Source organism: Coturnix japonica, chromosome 1 (genome assembly GCF_001577835.2).
Source record: "Coturnix japonica isolate 7356 chromosome 1, Coturnix japonica 2.1, whole genome shotgun sequence".
In the NCBI taxonomy this organism is placed as follows: domain Eukaryota; kingdom Metazoa; phylum Chordata; class Aves; order Galliformes; family Phasianidae; genus Coturnix; species Coturnix japonica.
The window spans coordinates 87154328-87172711 of NC_029516.1; the positions used below are offsets into that span (position 1 = coordinate 87154328).

An 18384-nucleotide genomic window follows, 5' to 3' on the forward strand; every position below is an offset into this window, starting at 1 on the left:
ATATTTAGTGCAACTTAAATGACAACTCTTTCCAGTGGAAAATATTTCAGACTTAATCAAGCCATTTAACAGCATGCTTATCAGTTCCTCTCATCACCTTTTAAAGCAATGAACTCTTTTATTTTTTTTTTTCCTAAGAATTTACATTTGCATGCTTGAAATGCTCCATAAACAATTTTGTAACTAGTGAGTTAGTGGACGACTGCATATAAGCCTCATTACATGGTCAGTGGGGTATCTTAAAGATGGTAAAATGCTCACATGCACTTTTCTTGAAACAATAATTTTTCACAAATAATTCTGCTGTTCTCACAGTCATCCGATAAGCAAAGTATAGCTCCATGTTAATAAATAATGTATTTATACAAAATGAATGTGAAACATTTGAATTGTAAAAGTCTATAAATGTTATAAAACCTGTATAACAGAATCAAGCATCCACTTATATATTTACTTGCTACATTGCTGCTGTATCTAATCTTTGAACAATCTCACAGGACTAAGTATGAAATTAGATAACATAATAGACAGGATTAGCTCTTATATGGTGTAAAAATCAGACTGCTTCCACTGATGTCAGTTGAGTTTTAATATTTTATTCTAACCAAGAATCTGGATCATTATATTCCACACACAACATCCTTCTCTAACAATGAAGTGAAAATAACCTATTTGAAGAAACATGCTTTCTATTGTATTTGAGCTCTTTGATATTCAGACCTCTAGAATCTTCACTATTCAAAGTATTTTTGTTACACTGTATAATAAACAGGAAATAAACAGGAAATGTTAAGGCTATCTATCTCAGTGGCGCATTTTTTTTATTTTTTGTTCCCCTAAACAAAAGTTAAAATGGATTGAGTTACAGAAATTAGCAAGACTTGGAGTGTGATTTTATCACATTTGTTGTAATTGAAACAAAAAAATCCAATGTCAATTTTTATTTTTTTTTACTTTATTTTTTTTTTTAGCCCAAGTATTTGGAAGCTATTTTGAAAATTCTAAATTATTATCAGCTCACATTAGAGATAAAACACGAAAAGACAGAATGTAATCCATTTTCATATCCAAGGTTTGATCTCATAAAGGTTCCTTATGACCACACAGTTCAGTCACTTAGTGAAACAAAAGTCTATTTCATTTTTTACTTGTACTCAAGCTTTAGGTATTGCTGGCAGTGAATTCAAACTAAAATTTAAATTCATTGTAGAACAGCAACTCACAGTTTTCTAGCTAGTAAATTAAGGAAAAAAAACCAAAACACCTTATCTTGCTAACTTTTAAATTGTTATTTCCTGCATCTAGTTGCCTTTTCTTGAGTGGCAACATAAGTATTTTCAAAACCTACAGCACTACAGAATGTTTTTTGGCATGTGATTGTTATTATTATTATTATTTTTTTTTTTTTTTAACAGCTCAAATGAGAAGCTCATAATCCTTTAAATAGCTTTGATCAATAATGTAATTGAAAGTCTCCTGGCCAGAAGGAATCTTCATTTTCAAGGGTGTTATGGGTGAAAGACCACTACAGGTTTCCATGACACTAAGGCTAAAGGTTAAATGAACACTTAGGGTTTCCACTGATCTGTGAATGACTATATTGTCTTCACAAGTCTGACTTGTAAATCTTCCCTAAAATGTGTGGATAGTGCTTGCATTCCGTCAACATAGGTGTCATCCATTGTAAGGACAAAGAACTCAAATAGAGGTTCAGAAAGATATTGTGATAAGCATTCATAAAAACAAAAAATAAATAAAAACGTCCACAAAAGGGTAGAGGCTTTTTTAGTTTTTTTACGCTTTTGATTATTTTTTTTTTTTAAATTTATTTTACATTCTTTTTTTCTCCCACTATGAAGCACAAAAGCAGTGTGTTGTCCACAAAACATTTCATATAACAAAATCATATGTAAGTTTTTTTCTTTTTTTCTTTTTTTTCCCCAGAAGCTTCACAAGAGGCTGTTTGAAACTGACACATTCGTTATAAAATAATTAATAAAGATTTAATTAGTGATAGAAATGAAAGTGGCCAGATTTTTAGATGGCTAAACAGTGAGCGACTGTTAATCACTCATTCCTATTTTCTTTTAAGAGACATACCCCACCATATTCAGTAGATCAATAGTTAAAAAATTTCGTTTCAGGCTGGGAAAAATGGATTAAATTTATTTTCCAAATAATGTTGAGCATCCTAAAACATTTCATTCTTATGTTGTCAGAGAAATCTACTGCAGGATGTTAAGCTAGATCCTCCATCCAGTACTCATCTCAAATTGCAGCTGTTGGGTAAACTGTAGGCAGATCCTACAGCTGAACAAACAGTGGTAAATTTATCTATTAAAATATATAAATAATGTAAATATAAATAAAGATAGGCAAGCAGAAATTGAAGTTTACTTCAAAACATTCTGTGCATGGTGGATAAATCTATAGAATAAATTTAAAAATGTACTTTATACTTATCATAAATACAGTCATAGTTTGAGAGAAGCATTTGCTTTATTTGCATGATCTGTCATTTCAAGACTGCAATCTGCATATTCACTTCTTGAGTTTGAAAGGACTGCTAAGATTTGATACTGCTTTTCCAGATGTGCATTAGACAGTGGATCATATTATAGCCTTTCAAGAAAACACAAGATTTGAATTTCAAATACACTGAGGGCTCTTAGCACCGTCCATAATCAGCAAAATTATCACTCAACTCAGCACATTTCATCACAGCTAGTAATCTCTTCTCATGTGAACACTTGAGTTAAAAATATTTCCAGTAAAGACTTGTAAGTGCAAAAATGTAACAACTGAAACACTGCTATATATGGTATAATTAAGCACTTGTTTTTCTGCACATGACATATGTTTTCATTCTGTATTGGAACTTCAATTGGATCTAAATTACCCTGGATCAAACAAAAATGTGTTCAAAATGAAAAAGATGGCTCGCCACTATTATTAAATCATTAACCAAACAGAAAAATTCTGGGCTATGAAGTAAAACTGAAATCCCCAGCCAAAAACTGGGACACTAATGCTTAAGTGTGTAGCTAGCATGCACATTATGCCCTTTATCTTTCATCGTATTTTTAAAATCATTAGATTTCCCTACTGATAAAGATCTCAGACTTCCATAACTTCTGCTCAACATCAACTAAAACAGATTAGTTAGACATTTATGGTTAACTTCCTAACTGAAAGCAATTAAAAATATCTGTGATCTAATCGTACATTCAAGTATATAATCTCAGTTTCACAATGTTATTTTGGCACTTTTCTCCTGACCTCACCTGCCCTTTGACTCGAGGATGAAATGGTATTTCTATAAAAGCAATCTTCCATTATTTTGTAATGATCACGCTGGCAGTAGGTTCTGCAAAGCATTTGAAGAACACAGGCCTTGTATTCCTTTAGCAGCAGAGCTCAGCAATGGAGAAAGCATGTCACATTGTAATTAAGTTTGCATTCTAACATGGACACTATTATGAGCTTTCTGTTGACTATTTAAGTGAACTAATAAAAATTCCAAAGAGATCAGGCAGGATTATCATTATTATTATTATTATTATTTTAATCTCATACAAGAAACAGATAAAGACAGACCACAGGTCTTGGCTGTCAAAAGGAAGAATTTTTATCACTAATATCCTTGAACCTGGTTTGATCCTCTCGGCCCATGTTGCAGTAAATCTGTACAGCATCAGCAGGTGCGACCATTAACAGCTTGATGCCCTTCTAGCCAATGTTTGTATGTTCTATTTATTCCAATCACACTCATGGCACTGAATCAGGCAGTGCTATGGACAGATATTAAAAAATACTGCTTTTCCATTAATTTTAAATGACCTTTTAATCTACATTTAAATTTGAATTGAATGAAAATGCATCACTTTGTCATAGATCATGACAGAAAGGACTTAAAGAGATTGCAGAGCGAAGGTTAGCCTTTAGTCTCCAGAAACTGCTTTAGCAAAAAGCAATATGCTTGTAAAGATGCAAGGATAAGGCAGAAATTATCTGCCTGTGTCATAAAAATACAGACAGCTTTTGGAAAACAAAGAAAAGGCATCAAATTAATGCTCAGACCTCTATAACACGTGCCTGAGCCTCTCTACCTGTCATTTGTGATGAATATGCTCTTATAAAAAGTCAGATTATTCAGAATTAGACATCTTTTCAAACTTTCATGGTACAGGAAGGTCTCTAAGGGAACCATAAAAGTAGACCTCTGCACATAACAACAGTTTTAATGGCAAAAATTCATCAAAGACTGTCAGAATAAATTTAATGATTCTGTTAAGATAAGGAATAATGATACAGGGGAATGCCATAGTCTCCTAACGTAAGAGGAATTCTCTTGTTGTTAACATTAAAGGATGCAAACTGCCTTCTAGCCACAATAAGAGGGGTTTCAACAGGATTTCTGACGTATGCAAAGGGTTGATGTTTTTACACAAAGCAGGGTAAGTCCAATGTCACTCCAGTCTTCAAAAAGGGCAAGAAGGAAGACCTGGGTAATTATAGGCCAGTCAGCCTCACCTCTGTCTCAGGGAAGGTGATGGAACAGCTTGTGCTGGATGCCATCTCCAGACAACTGGGAGATAAGGAGGTTATCAGGAGTACTCAGCGTGGGTTCACCAAGGGGAGGTCGTGCTCGACCAACCTGGTGGCCTTTTATGAAGATGTCACTAGCTGGGTGGACAGGGAGAGGGCAGTAGATGTAGTCTACCTTGATTTCAGTAAGGCTTTTGATACTGTCCCCCATGACATCCTTATAACAAAGCTAAGGAAGTATGGGATAGATGAGTGGACAGTGAAGTGGGTCAAGAATTGGCTGACTGGCAGAGGGCAGAGGCTTGTCGTTGTCGGTGCGGTATCTGGCTGGAGGCCTGTAACTAGTAGCGTCCCCCAGGGGTCTGTACTGGGTCCAGTCTTGTTCAACATCTTCATCAATGACCTTGATGAGGGGATAGTGACCACCCTCAGCAAGTTTGCAGATAACACAAAATTTGGAGGAATGGATGACACAACAGATGGTTGTCTTGCCATTCACAAGGACCTTGACAGGTTGGAGAGCTGGGCAGTAAGAAATTGGATGAGGTTTAACAAAAGCAAGTGTAGAGTCTTGTACCTGGGTAGAAATAATTGAATGCACCAGTACAGGCTGGGGGAAGACCTGCTGGAGAAGAGCTCTGCTGAGAGGGACCTGGGCGTCCTGGTGGACAACAGATTGGCCATGAGCCAGCAGTGTGCCCTTGTAGCCAAAAAGGCCAATGGCATACTGGGGTGTATTAAAAAGAGAGTGTCCAGCAAATTGAGGGAGGTGATCCTCCCCCTCTACTCTGCTCTGGTGAGGCCTCATCTGGAATACTGTGTCCAGTTCTGGGCTCTCCAGTACAAAAATGACGGGGATCTCTTGGAAAGAGTCCAGTGGAGGGCCACTAAGATGGTGAAGGGCCTGGAGCATCTCCCCTATGAGGAGAGACTTAGAGAACTGGGTCTGTTTAGCCTTGAGAAAAGAAGGCTCGGAGGGGACTTGATCCAGGTTTATAAACACCTGAGGTGTGGGAGCTGTAGTGGTGAGAATGGTCACTTTTCAGTAGTGCGTGGGGACAGGACTAGGGGTAATGGGATGAAACTACAGCATAGGAAGTTCCGCACGAATGTGCACAAGAACTTCTTTACAGTGAGGGTGACAGAACACTGGAACAGGCTGCCCAGGGAGGTGGTGGAGTCTCCTTCTCCGGAGATATTCAAGACCCACCTGGACACTTAACCTGTGCGACGTGGTTTAGGGAGCCTGCTTTGGCAGGGGATTTGGACTCGATGATCTCTAGAGGTCCCTTCCAACCCCTACAATTCTACAGTTCTGTGAAACTTCAAGGCACAATAACATTCAAGCCCAAAATTGTAAAATTGAAAGCATCGTCAGATCATGTAGTACCTTTCCTTTCTTGTCTACTCTTATCTGCTAGTGTATTTAAATAGCTCTCTTCCCACCTAACTGTACTGAGAAATTCTTAGAACATGGCTCTGCAGAAGTGAAGTATCCTTGTGCCTTTTTCACATGTGTATAGGAAATTAGTAATCACAGCCTGAACTTCTGATTAATCAGCTGAGGCAAGTGTTGGGTCAGCTGTGGGAGCACAGTTGAGAGTAATTTAGCTGTGCTTCCGGAAGGGGTGGAGCTTGACTCCACCTCCTCTAGACCTCATTTAAGGGCTGACCACCACTAAGGCAGCATCTCTTGCAGGTTGCTCCTTGGTGGAGATTGCCTCAGTGGTTCCCATCTTTTCGTTATTGTCACTGTACACACATGTAAACTAAAAGGCTACACTACATAGCAGTTCTATTTTAACAGTGATCCAGTAAATTGAAGGCAACTGACTTACGGATATCTCCAAAAAAGGTTTCTTTGTATAATACTGAAGGCTGGGACCCAGACAGGTGTTTAGACTTATTTTTGTACCTCAGCCCATTTCTTTAGTCATAAAACTACTAATTCTTCACAATCTTTTTCTAGTCCTACTTCAGCTCTAGTGAACTGAGCAGCTTCCCTTCCTCCCAACCGTATTCTAAGTAAGTTGTTTTGTCCTTTGTTTGGACTATTAAGGATTGCATGCAAAATGAAAACTAGACTTCAGTCTCTTTCTGATGCTGTAGAGAACTGTGCAGAGATCCTTGCAGTATGTTCTGTAGAAACTTGCCTGTTTACTTTTATGAATTAAGTGATCTCCCATCTTTTTTTTTTTTTCTTTTTTTTTTTTCTTTTCTTTTCTTTTTTTTTTTTTCTTCTACATAAACTTTAAAATACTTCTGATGGAATACAAAAAAGGAATTTCAATAGCTCACCATCAGTAACCTCCAGCTGAGCCTTTGCTAAAATGCTTCCAGCAACCGTCAGTGCTTGACAAATGTAGTAGCCTGCATCAGCTCGTTGAATGTTGGTAATAGTGAGATCTCCAGTTGGTGATACTGAGTATCTACTGTTGGGTTGGAGTGGCTGGTTTGGGAAGAGCAGATTCTGCAAAGACAATTCATCTCTCATCAGTTCAAAACACAACAGCATCACTTTTTTATCAGTTAAAGAAATGATGATTTTTTTACTTAAAATCTCTTTATATCAAAAAAAGAATAAATAAGCATTGGCGGTTATGAAATTATGAGTGTACAGAGCTAGCTCTCACTGCTTTGCAGTTCAAATTAGAAATAGCCCTTTCACAATACACAGTAGTGTGTTCTAAATGGCAATTTAGGCAAAGAGCAATCACACTTGAGTGATATGTACTTGCTATACATTTGTAATCATTCTGAATAAATAATTTTAATAATATACTTAGCTGGCTGTCAAACCAGGAAGATATAATACTACAGCAAACATTATACAACAAGCAAAAATAATTGATCAAAAGAAGTAAAGGGCTATTGTTTGGCAGTGAATATGTTCTGGGCAAAGTAGAAAGTAAGATCATGGCACAGAAATAAAGCTGGGAAGATATAAAACAGATCATAATGTAGGAGAAGCTGGCAGAGGATGATAGAGCTTAAAGGAGATGTAAAAGGAAATTCAAACTGAGATATACCAAAGCAGGAAAACGGTGTGGAGTCTAGAGGGTGAAGAAAAAGGGCATAAACCTGATATAGAAATTGTCAGAGAAAAAATAAAATAATAATAAAAAAGAACTGACAAGGTTTTAGTGGTGAAGGTTGTGTTTTCAAGAAAAAAAGTTAAACTGCTTGCAGCAGCTCTTGATGTAAATGGAGGGCAGGAAAGGAGAGGTAATGTATGTGGAAATGTTGGTAGTATTTCCTGATGAGACAAAAACAGAGGAGACAAATTAAACAGTAATAACGAATTCACAAATTCCAGGCAAAAGGGGTCTGATTTTAATACTATCTCAACAAGCCTGCCACATAAATTATGCAATTACACTGTTACCACACTATAAGCTTTCAGTAACTACTGTGGCTCTGTTCCTCTGTTGTGTATTCAAATAATGACTCTCTACTAACTTTTAACCTTACCTATGTGAGTTAAAAAGGAAACCTCCAAGAATAGAGTAGGATATTAAATGAATTTTCTGTGAATCTATTTCTGTAGTAGACCGCAACGTTTTATTAAAAAATTATTTGGAACTGGCAAGCAAAAAACTTGCATTTAAAAAAATTCAGCTTTAAAGTAAAACTTGCATCTCACTCTGATATCGGCTCTGAGATCTCACTCTCCAATACTCCAAGTATCTTTATAATTGTATGAACTTAACAGGCTACTTGTTACCATATGATGAGTCTTACCCTTTGCCCCCTTTATATTTCAATGTTTTGAGGGATTTTTCACACAAAATTTTTCCTCAAAAAATAACATCCGCCCAGTAAATGTCAGATTCAACTGGGGGAGGAGGGAGGAGGGAAATAAATTTTAAAAAGTGTGAAAATTCTGAACCAATTTTAGGCTGCAGGGCTAAAAGGGTCTCAAATAACTTGCCTGGTTTTCTCAACTGTCTTGAAGCTTGCATGATAATCTGTTCCTGGCACAAATACCCATTGAATGGAGGAGTACTGAAAGTAAATGTTATGAGAAAACAGAATTTTGATGTAGGAGAGCTTCATTTCCTTTTTCACTCATTATACAAATAGTAAAAGGAAACAAAATGAAAGATAGATTTGCTCAGAGATATGATTTATCCGCTTGGAGATATGATTTAGCAGTGGGTTGTTAGAGTTAGGGTACTATGATTAGGCTGTGGTTGGACTTGATGATCTTCAAGGTCTTTTCCAGCCTGGGTGATCCTATGATTCTATGACAGTGTAGGGACAAGTTCCTAACACTCAAGTAGAAAAAGAATACAAATCTCCTTCTTTAAAAATTTAAGACTTGCCTTCTTTCTGTATTCAGCATGGGATTGTCTGTTCTTGAGGATGTTTTCTTCTGATACATGAGTATCACTTCCCAGAGAATGTTCTACGCTTTAGTAGGAGTTGATTAGTCTCATGAATCTTCTGACAAGGATCAGGTAACTATGGGTTACATTTTGTCCAAAGTTACAGCACAGTCCACTATTTTAATGCTTTTACAACCTCACTGGGCTTAACTAGCTGCAAGTTTACTCATCTTGGCAAGATGGGTTGCAAACAGCAGAACAAGAGTCACCTTGGATGTAAATCTACATGTTTCCCTGGATTTATCTCAACTTAATCCAGGGAGTTTAAAGTTTACAGATGGCCTGTCCCAGAACATTTTATTGGTGAAGGGCTGATAGACTGTGGGGAACATGCTACCAAAGAAAAAAGGACCAGCTGTTTATGCACAAGACAGAAGAAGAAATTACACAAGAAGAAAGACTTTCCTCCTTTCAAGATGGCTGTGCTCAGAAAAATAGTGTCAAGAAGTAGATTATGAATGAAAAATGCCAGGCAATTACTGCAGTGGGCTAACATGAGTACATAACATTACTCTAACTGTTAAGAGTGGTGCTGCAAACTGTAGTGCTTGAGTAAAAGCAGAATAATGCATTGTAAATCCAGGCAATGACTTGTAAACAGGCATATAAAGGTGAAAATTCAAGCATTTTCAGTGGACAATGCTTTAGTTCAGCCCAAACACCATCTTCCAGATTCTAATGAAGAAATGGAAAATCACCTATTCCTTGACATCTCATTGCAAAATCTGGCAAGTTCTATATTGAGATGGTAACACTAACCTGATGCTAACACTTAAATGATGCTCAATTAAGATTAACATAATGGTTATAATGAATCACTTTGAGCGATGCTTCAAGGTTTGACTACAAACCATGTAGGTATCAATTTTTATGTTGCATTTATTTGTCAAAAAAGGACTTTCTAACCCTTGGGATCTGGTTCTCAATATGGTAATTAATTTTCCAGGTTTGCAATTAAACAGCTTCAACATGTTACAATCAGTAGGTAATAACATTCAATTAAAGACACAAGATGCATTTTAACCTTAAAATGTTTTTACCCTTGAAGTGATACCAATGGAAGAGGATTAAATAGAGAATTAACACTTTTCAATTACACTAAATGACTTTAATACTGCAAATGATGTTCTACTTTAATTAGAAGTTCTTCTCTTTATTACAGCATGATAGATGTCCACTTTATTAGATTCAAGTGTGACACTATAAGCTCACTTTACATAAACATTACCATGTTATTAAAATTCTCTTCAAGAAAGTGTTTTGAAATGTTTGCTAGCACATCAGTACTTCCCACTGTAATTTCAAGATGATATTCTACTTTCCCCTTGGAAAAATGTTTGCATGATTGAAACACACAAGACTATGCTTTTCCAGAATGTGATATATGGAGGTTAGATCTAAAATTCTGTAAATAATGAGCTGAAAGTAACACACTGAAGACTAAGCTTATACTCACATGAAATTACACTCATAAGTTAAAACCATGGCACCTTTGTAAGATTTAAATGCAACAGAGCACCAAATACTGTTAGCTTCTGTATTTTCATTATGGCCAGTTATCTGACCTGGTGAAAAGATGAAACAAGCAGATGTTTCAGAGTTGGAGATAGGTGGTCAGATATCATACCTCACACTCTGAGCTGTTGTACAGTGCCTCCAGGTTAGAGGCACAGATGCCCTGCACAGCACAAGGTGAATACTTAAGCTAACCCACATCTCACTGTATGGTAAAAAGCAGCACAGAGCTTTGAAAAAACTAATAGCTCTAATAGAAAAGGACACACAGAAAAGCTACATAGACAGACAGTCACAATAGGCCCCATCACAAAGTTGCATAAGGCACTGTCCTTGGATGTTCATCTATACCTCCCCACCTTTGCTTAGGTAAAAAAAAAAGGGAACTCTGGCACATTGTTTACAGTGTTCAAAGTTAACATACTAACAGCATGTCAAAAGTGAGAATGGTTTATTTTTGTTCTGCCAGCGCAGTAAAAACAGAAAAAAAATATGTTGCATTCAAACATCAAGCTATGTACGGTAGAATCAGCTTATTGCAACCCTGTTAACAAGTTCAGAAATTTTGCTTTCACACAATGAAAGTAAGGATTCAGGAAAATATTTCCAAAACCACATTCAGAAATATCCTGAGATAATTCTACTGAAGAAAGAAGTTGAGCGTTTGAAACCATATCTGAGTGTACTGTGAGAATACGCCAATGCAAATCAGTTTGCTAGCTATGTATCTACCTGATCATGTCTAGACAAGCTGTGAATTGTAATTACCGGCACTGATTACTTAAAAGTCGAGTCGTACCTCTGTTTGTCTCACCCACCTGTTTGTTGGGTGCTTCAGAATGAAGGCTGTAAGATAGGTACTACTGCTTTTAATATCTTTGCACAGTTCCTAGCACAAATTTCACCCACTTAAATAGACTTTGTGCTCTTCACAATGCTAATATTTAAACTAAACAGCAATAAAATGTTGGTAGAAGATGGCATTTGTTTTAAAGACAAATTCTTTTGTAAGATTAAAAGAATGAATATTATTATGTCTATCTTCATTTGAAAATAATCCATATATAACTTTTTAGAAAGGCTTGAAAAATTCATAGGGTACTTATATATCTTACCTGGCTTCCTTCTTTTTGCCAAAAAACAGCTGGCTGGGGATTTCCTTTAGTTTCACAAGGAAAAGTCACTGTTCGACCCTGGGCTACAATCTGATCTCGTGGTCTCACCACAAACTGTGGGGGAGCTACAATGTAAGAGGAAAAATATAGTGTAAATGTAGGATATTTTGCAAAGGCATGATGAGGCATATTTAAGGAAAAAAGACAACAATATAGAACACCAGATACACTAATTAGACAGAATTAATACACCTGGTTGCTAAATGCGTTAATTAAAAAAAACAAAACAAAACAAAACAAAGAAAAAAAACAAAACAAAAAACAACATTAGAACCAGAAACATTAGCATGAACTCTGACAACAATAAATTCTAAGGTTCAACAGTGTTTATGATACCGGTCTGGATGTATTCTACCTTTCATATAAACAATTACCATCAATACAATACACATTACACATGGCTTATCATGGCTTAAAAAAATGATCGAGAAAGGAGAGGAAGGTCTGGATGATAGCAGAAAAATAGAAGTTTAAGTGCTCCCTCAGCATCTCTCAGAGACAATGTGGTTAAGAAGGAAGTGTGAAGAAGGTCTTGCTGTGAAAAGGAAGTTTGCTAAAGCATCACAGACTTGGGAGATCTAGATTTTTAGATTGTGAAAAGACAAGAAGGAAGCAAGAGTTGAAGAGTTAGCGGGCTGGAAAGCAGTGAGTAAGAAGAAATGTATTCCAGGAGCTCAGTAAGAGAGAAAGGAAAAGAAGGATAAGTTGGAGTTAAAATGTGAAAGAAGAGTCAGGACTGGCTTTGTGTTCAAGTAGATAGCATTAACAGCATTCCAAAGAGAGCAATTTTGAAAAAGGAGATGTGTTTTGATTTGTCTAGGAATGCTAATGGAGAACAGTGAGTCGATGCCTGGTGGGAGCATGAAGGGTGAAAAAGGATTTTAATGTGCAGAAGAAAAGTGGGGAAGAAGCAGTGGTGGAAGGTCAGAGTACAAAATTTAATATCAGTAACTATGCTCATGTGACAAAGTAACTTTCTGATGCATAATATGCAAACCTCCCAGCCTTGGTTCAACATTGTAGCTCAGCGGAATTGGATATATACTGTTTGGCATATGTTAAAAATGTAATCAGCGTCTCCATATGTTCTTATCAAAAGGCTAGCTGAGTTATCCAATAGGTTGAAGAAAGGGGAAAAAATAATTAAAAGGGTGCATTTTTTCCCATTCCATTATTGCTCTGGTGGCTGTGGAGAGAGGTGGTTTAAGGAACTACTAAGCTTTTAGGTAAACAGAATTTCAGTGTTTTAGAAAACCATATTTTCACCATTATAATTACAAACTATTTAATTAGACAAGAAGAGCAATCAAGATTCAGCTTCCGATTACACCTGCTGACAGCACAGATGCAGATTTGCTAAATGCACAGACATGTATGCAGATCTGATTTTTTTTATTTTTTTTTTAATACACTTTGTACTTATGTGATGAAGTCAATAGCATTGATATAAAGTACTCTTAAAACAAGAACTATAAAACACTTAATAAACATGAACCACTGTTAATCTGGAAGGCAGGAGAGAACTACAAAAGGAGACTTCCTTCCATCTCACACTCCTGAGCACAAGCTTCAGACTTACTAGAGAGAAGTTTTTGCCTCTTCCTAGGACCTCAGAAGGAATCAGTCTTCTGAAGGGGCAGGTATACTGCTGCTGTCCATTTATACTCCTATACTCTAAGGCTGCTATAAGTGCATAGGTGTTGCTCTGAATACTCTAGGATACAAATTTGGTTTATTCTACTCCTATAGCCCTAGACTGTAGCACGTCTCCTGTTTGTTTTTTTTCCCTCACCTTGTTTTACCTAGCATATCTGTATGCAATTCTTTCAGAAAGAAAAAAAAAAATAGAAAGCAGTAATATAGTAAACAGTATGTATGTTTGTTCAGTCATATGGGAAGGAAGAGAAAGATTTTCGGGGGTTGGACTCAATGATCTCTAGAGGTCCCTTCCAACCCCCACAATTCTGTGATTCTGTGATTTTTTTAGTTATGAATTAGAAAACTCCATTTCTGAATGCATACCTTACACTAAGGTATCTCTACAGTTCTGATCAACTAGTTAACAAAGGTCAATGAATTGTTTCAGTGTTTGCTGCTCAGCCACAGAAGTTCATTTCCCAGGATACAACATAGAATCAACAGCAAACTCAGTGTGGAGAACAGAAAACTTCTAATCTCTTCAGGTGCACTAAACTGGAACTATACATGAGTCAGTGCAACATTATAGATGGACTCAAGATCATAATCTTCCTATTGAGGCTAAAAATATGGTGTCAGGAGTTCCACAGATCATGCCTAGGCATTATAGATACGTAAGAAAGATCACTTCACAGGCAGCCTTAGTCCATTGGTGGTAAGCGTTATAGACAGTGCTCTGAGACACAACAGCAGATGGAAGAAGGGCATGCCCTTTCCATGAGCTTATCTTTAAAATCATATAGCCAAATAAGTGCAGGTAGATAAGTTTAAAGGTTTATCTGAAACATCCTCACATATAAGGCTGTGCTGTAAGTCAATAATTCAAAGCCCTTAGTGCATGTACTTAACAGCATTTGTTGCAGTAGTAGATTTTCCAAGGACCAAATTCAGGTAACTTAGTGATAGCACAACAAGAGACAAACTTACGAGTTCAATCTACAGTTTGACCTACTCCTAATTCTGAACGTCCCTCATTTTCTTAAGGGCAGAAAAATAATCCTTTATTTTGCAAAAATAGACATAAAAAAGAAGCAGGAATTAAGCTGGTATCTCAGACTGGATAACCCAATTGGTGTATGTTGCCCTTGTTGCTCTTCTCTCCTCCTATCACACACCAAATCTGCCTTGGCATTTACCATTCTAGGTGAACATGAGATGTTGCCTCAGAGCAACAGGTTTAGATTTTCTGAAGTCTCCAGTAAACAGTGCTACAACTTGTCATTGTTTTCAGCTATAGTTCTGTTTACAGACAGATAAAAATAACATGTTACAGCATGTTTTAACCATATCAATTTTATCTTCCAAATTCCAGCTGAGTAATGAGAACTGACAACTGAACGTAACAGTTAATACTTTTAGGATAAATTTTGGTCAAGCACAACTACCAAATCAGTAAGACTACCATTATCTCCAGAGAATGCAATGTGATCCTGTTCAGGGACAGCAAGGCTTTGAGCACAGAATAAGCACTTCAGTTTTCCTACAAAGAAAGTTCATTACCTACATACACAGATGCTATATATAAGGTAGGTAAATATTATTACTATTATTTTGCAGAAAGATTAACTAAAAACATGACTCCCTCAAAGTTCAACATCAGTAGAACGTTGGCAAAAATCTTATTCAAGTCATTATGGCTCCTCTCAAAGGAGTCTGGAAAGGTACAGTTAGATTAATAACAGCAGGCTTGATATGCTTCAGCTGTTAAAGAATTATGAGCTACTTTAATGCTTAATTCAATTCAAGCATTAAAGTAATTAGAAGAATCTGTTGAAAAAACTGTTAGGAAGCAAGCAGGAAACCAAGTACTGTGCCTATCAAACTATTACCCTTTATTGTTTCAGATGTACCATTAGGTGGATTGGAATAAACAGAGTAGAAAAAAACTCTTGCTTAATTGATATTTGAAAGTCAAAGATTTTCAATGGCTCTAAAAGGAAATGTATTGCTTGGATTCCAGGGCACTGGACAAAAATATGAAAAAAAAAAAAAAAAAAAAAAAAAAAATTCTAATTAAAAAAAACTCAAAAAAAAAAAAAAAAAAAAAAAAAAAAAAAAGAACAATTAAAACTACAGATCAAGTGCACTGTGCACTTCCACTTTTTTTTTTTCTTTTTTTTTTAATTTTTTTTTTTTTAACATTTTATTTTTAATGAATTGGACAAGTACTTAGGAAATTACATTTGAATTCTGGCAAATTATGCTCTGATACTGCATTCAGCAAGTGCTTGCTTCAATCAATGTCACACTAAAGCTCTGTTATGCTAATAGCGGCTCATGAGGGTGAGCAGGATGATATGGAAATCAGATGGTGAACACGAATAGAAAGCATAGGCCATGTACAAGGTGGGCTTTGCAATGAGGGGATGGGGAGGCCCTAAGGTTAATCACATCATGTTCAGAACTGATTTTACAGCACAGAACAGTATTCAAGGCAAGAATGAAAATGGAGATAGAAAAGTGTGAGCAGTAGTTGAGCATTAGTTATTGAAAATGGTAACAGTGCTCTCTGCTGAACTCTTTCTAAATGTCATTTTATGTGTCACTTGATAGATCTTTTATTCTACAAATAAATGTATATGAAGGTAGCTTCTGCTCAAGTGTTAAGGAGACTTAGAAAAAGAAAAATGAATATTACAAAATATTTATCAATTGTTTTCCAAGGTAGCAGAATCGCAAATATGTTCAGATGGATTACATTCATTTATTTACCACTAGCGTCTCTGGATACATTATGCTGAATTACCAGGAGCTGATAAAGCTGCTTATGTAGAAAAGTTTGACCAAGGCAGTGAATTTATTCCTCCTAGGTGAACTCTGGTCACCTGATAAGAAATGTGGCACAAAATGGCTCAGAAGATGAGAGGAAAATTACTAGAGAAAAATGTGATTTTACAGTAAATAGCACTGTGAATCCCACATAAAGTACCAGCAACATTTTCTTCCAGTGACACAATTTTCTAAGCTAGTCTTAAGGTTTGTGGTTCACACTGAATAAAATAGTCTGTAGGGAATTCCATTATCATGACCTGCTCACAGAAGCTCCATCAGTCCAGGTGTCCTGAGGTATATAGTTTATATTGCTGTGATTTTAATCAAAAGTAGATATCATACCAAGTCTACTATTTCTACAGCAAGCAGTAATGGAACTGTAACCACAGAAATTAATAACAGTGGGATATTTGTTGTCATCATTTGTTTTTTTCTAACATCCTCAATTATCTAAGGCAGTCGCTATGGGATTAATCTCATTTTTTTCCAATGCAAACAATTTTCAGATAATGAAAAATTTAGTAATCTTTTAATTAATGATATGTATTAAGGTCCCTGTTGAAGTTAGTAGAAATTCTATTACTGATTTACATGGTCTTCAGATAAGAGTCACTGAAAAAAATAATTATTACAGAAAAACAGTGACTACAACAAATTTTAAAGGGTTTAAATTACAATCGATATTCAACTTCAAATTAAACTTGTCAGGAAGATTACTTAGGTAAGCTAAGTGATAAAGATGTGTATTTCAATGTAAACTAGAATTATTTATTATCCAGAAACATATTTCTTTGAATGGGTAAGAGGAAACATGCTAAATCTTCTAAGCAACAATCATCCCCCTCACTGCTGAGGAAAAAACTTTAAAGAACAGGCAAAAACATATTGCTTGATAAAGAATCAAATGTGTTAAGACTCAGCTCTGTTTCCAGCAGTGAAGAAGTGAAGAGGCAGTAAACATAACTAATATTGTCATTTATAGGGTTTTTGTTTGTTTGTTTGTTTTGTTTGTTTTGTTTTGTTTTCCTTTGGCACTGTACATTTGCAGCAATTGCAGCAATTTCATAGTTATCTTTATAGCAATAAAAGTTATGGTACAGTATGATATGGTACAGTTAATTAAAACATTGTAAAGAAAGATTATTCTCTCCTGCTGCTCAGCCATGGTGAGGCCACATCTGGAGTACTATGTCCAGTTCTGGGCTCCCCAGTTGAAGAAAGATGGGGAACTTCTAGAGAAAGTCCAATGGAGATGGTTAAATTCCTGTAGCATCTTCCTTCTGAGGAAAGGCTGAGAGATCTGGGTCTGTTCAGCCTGTAGAAGACTGAAGGGAGATCTTACCAATGCCTACAAATATCTTCAGGGCAGGAGTCAAATGGATAGGGCCAGTCCTTTTTCAGGGTGACTGGTGACAGAAAAAGGGGTAATGGTCTAAAAGAGTAACACAAGAAGATCAATAGGAAAAATGTCTTTGCTATGAGTAGTGATAGTGCAATGGAACAAGCTGCTCAGAGGTGCTGTGGAGTCTCCTCTGAAGATACTCCAAACTCTCCCTAACACTTTTCTGTGTAACCTACTCTGGGGAATCTGTGTTAGCATTGGACTAGATCATCTCCAGAGGTCCCTTCTAAGCCCTGTGATCCCGTGAGTAAAGAAAGCAAAGAGAAAGAGGAATGCATTAATGTATTGATTTTCATCCATTTCTTGAAGGAAAAGTAACAGATTTAACCTTTTTAAAAAAGTGAAAAGTTTACATAGGGAGCAACGCATCAAAAGACTCCTTTTCATATGCTGTTTTTTTTTCAAACACTTATGGAAGGACTCAGAATCCACTGCAGCAAGAAAAAAAATTCCTGCAGATTTGAGCATACATAATAAATTCAGAATAGCTAAAAAAGATTTACACATCAAAACTCTCCCAAGCTAGAGTTCAGCAATAAAATTAAAAGCTAAATGAAATCAAACAATCAAAAAAGAAAGGAAAGAAAAAAGGCCCTTTATCACTTCCTGCACTCACTATAACTAGATTTTCTGTAACAGAAACAGCAACGCATATAGGCACATACACAGAAGACTGGGCACAGTACAAAACACTAAAACTTCAAGTAGGCAGCCATCTTTCATGGTGACTGTTGAAGAATCCTCTCTCTGAACTTCCACATTTCTGTTTTTAATACTACCTGTTATACCCAAAGTACTTGGAGAAGTTGAAAATGGAGACAGAATTTTGTGGGCCAGCCCTTAAATGTTTGATGGTAATGTGTTCTGGCCTATATAACCTGAACAT

General features: G+C 36.2%; 1 protein-coding gene across 1 annotated transcript in view; it reads right to left on the bottom strand.

Moving 5' to 3' along the window:
• Positions 1 to 18384, bottom strand: part of ROBO2 (roundabout guidance receptor 2) — an 861802-nt gene that overhangs the window by 93281 nt on the left and 750137 nt on the right. Inside the window, exons 8-9 of the mRNA XM_032448447.1 lie at positions 11567 to 11691; positions 6847 to 7018 (exon numbers count right to left, since the gene is read on the bottom strand). Of these exons, the coding sequence (XP_032304338.1) occupies positions 6847 to 7018; positions 11567 to 11691 (297 nt within the window). The remainder of the gene's footprint in view (positions 1 to 6846; positions 7019 to 11566; positions 11692 to 18384) is intronic.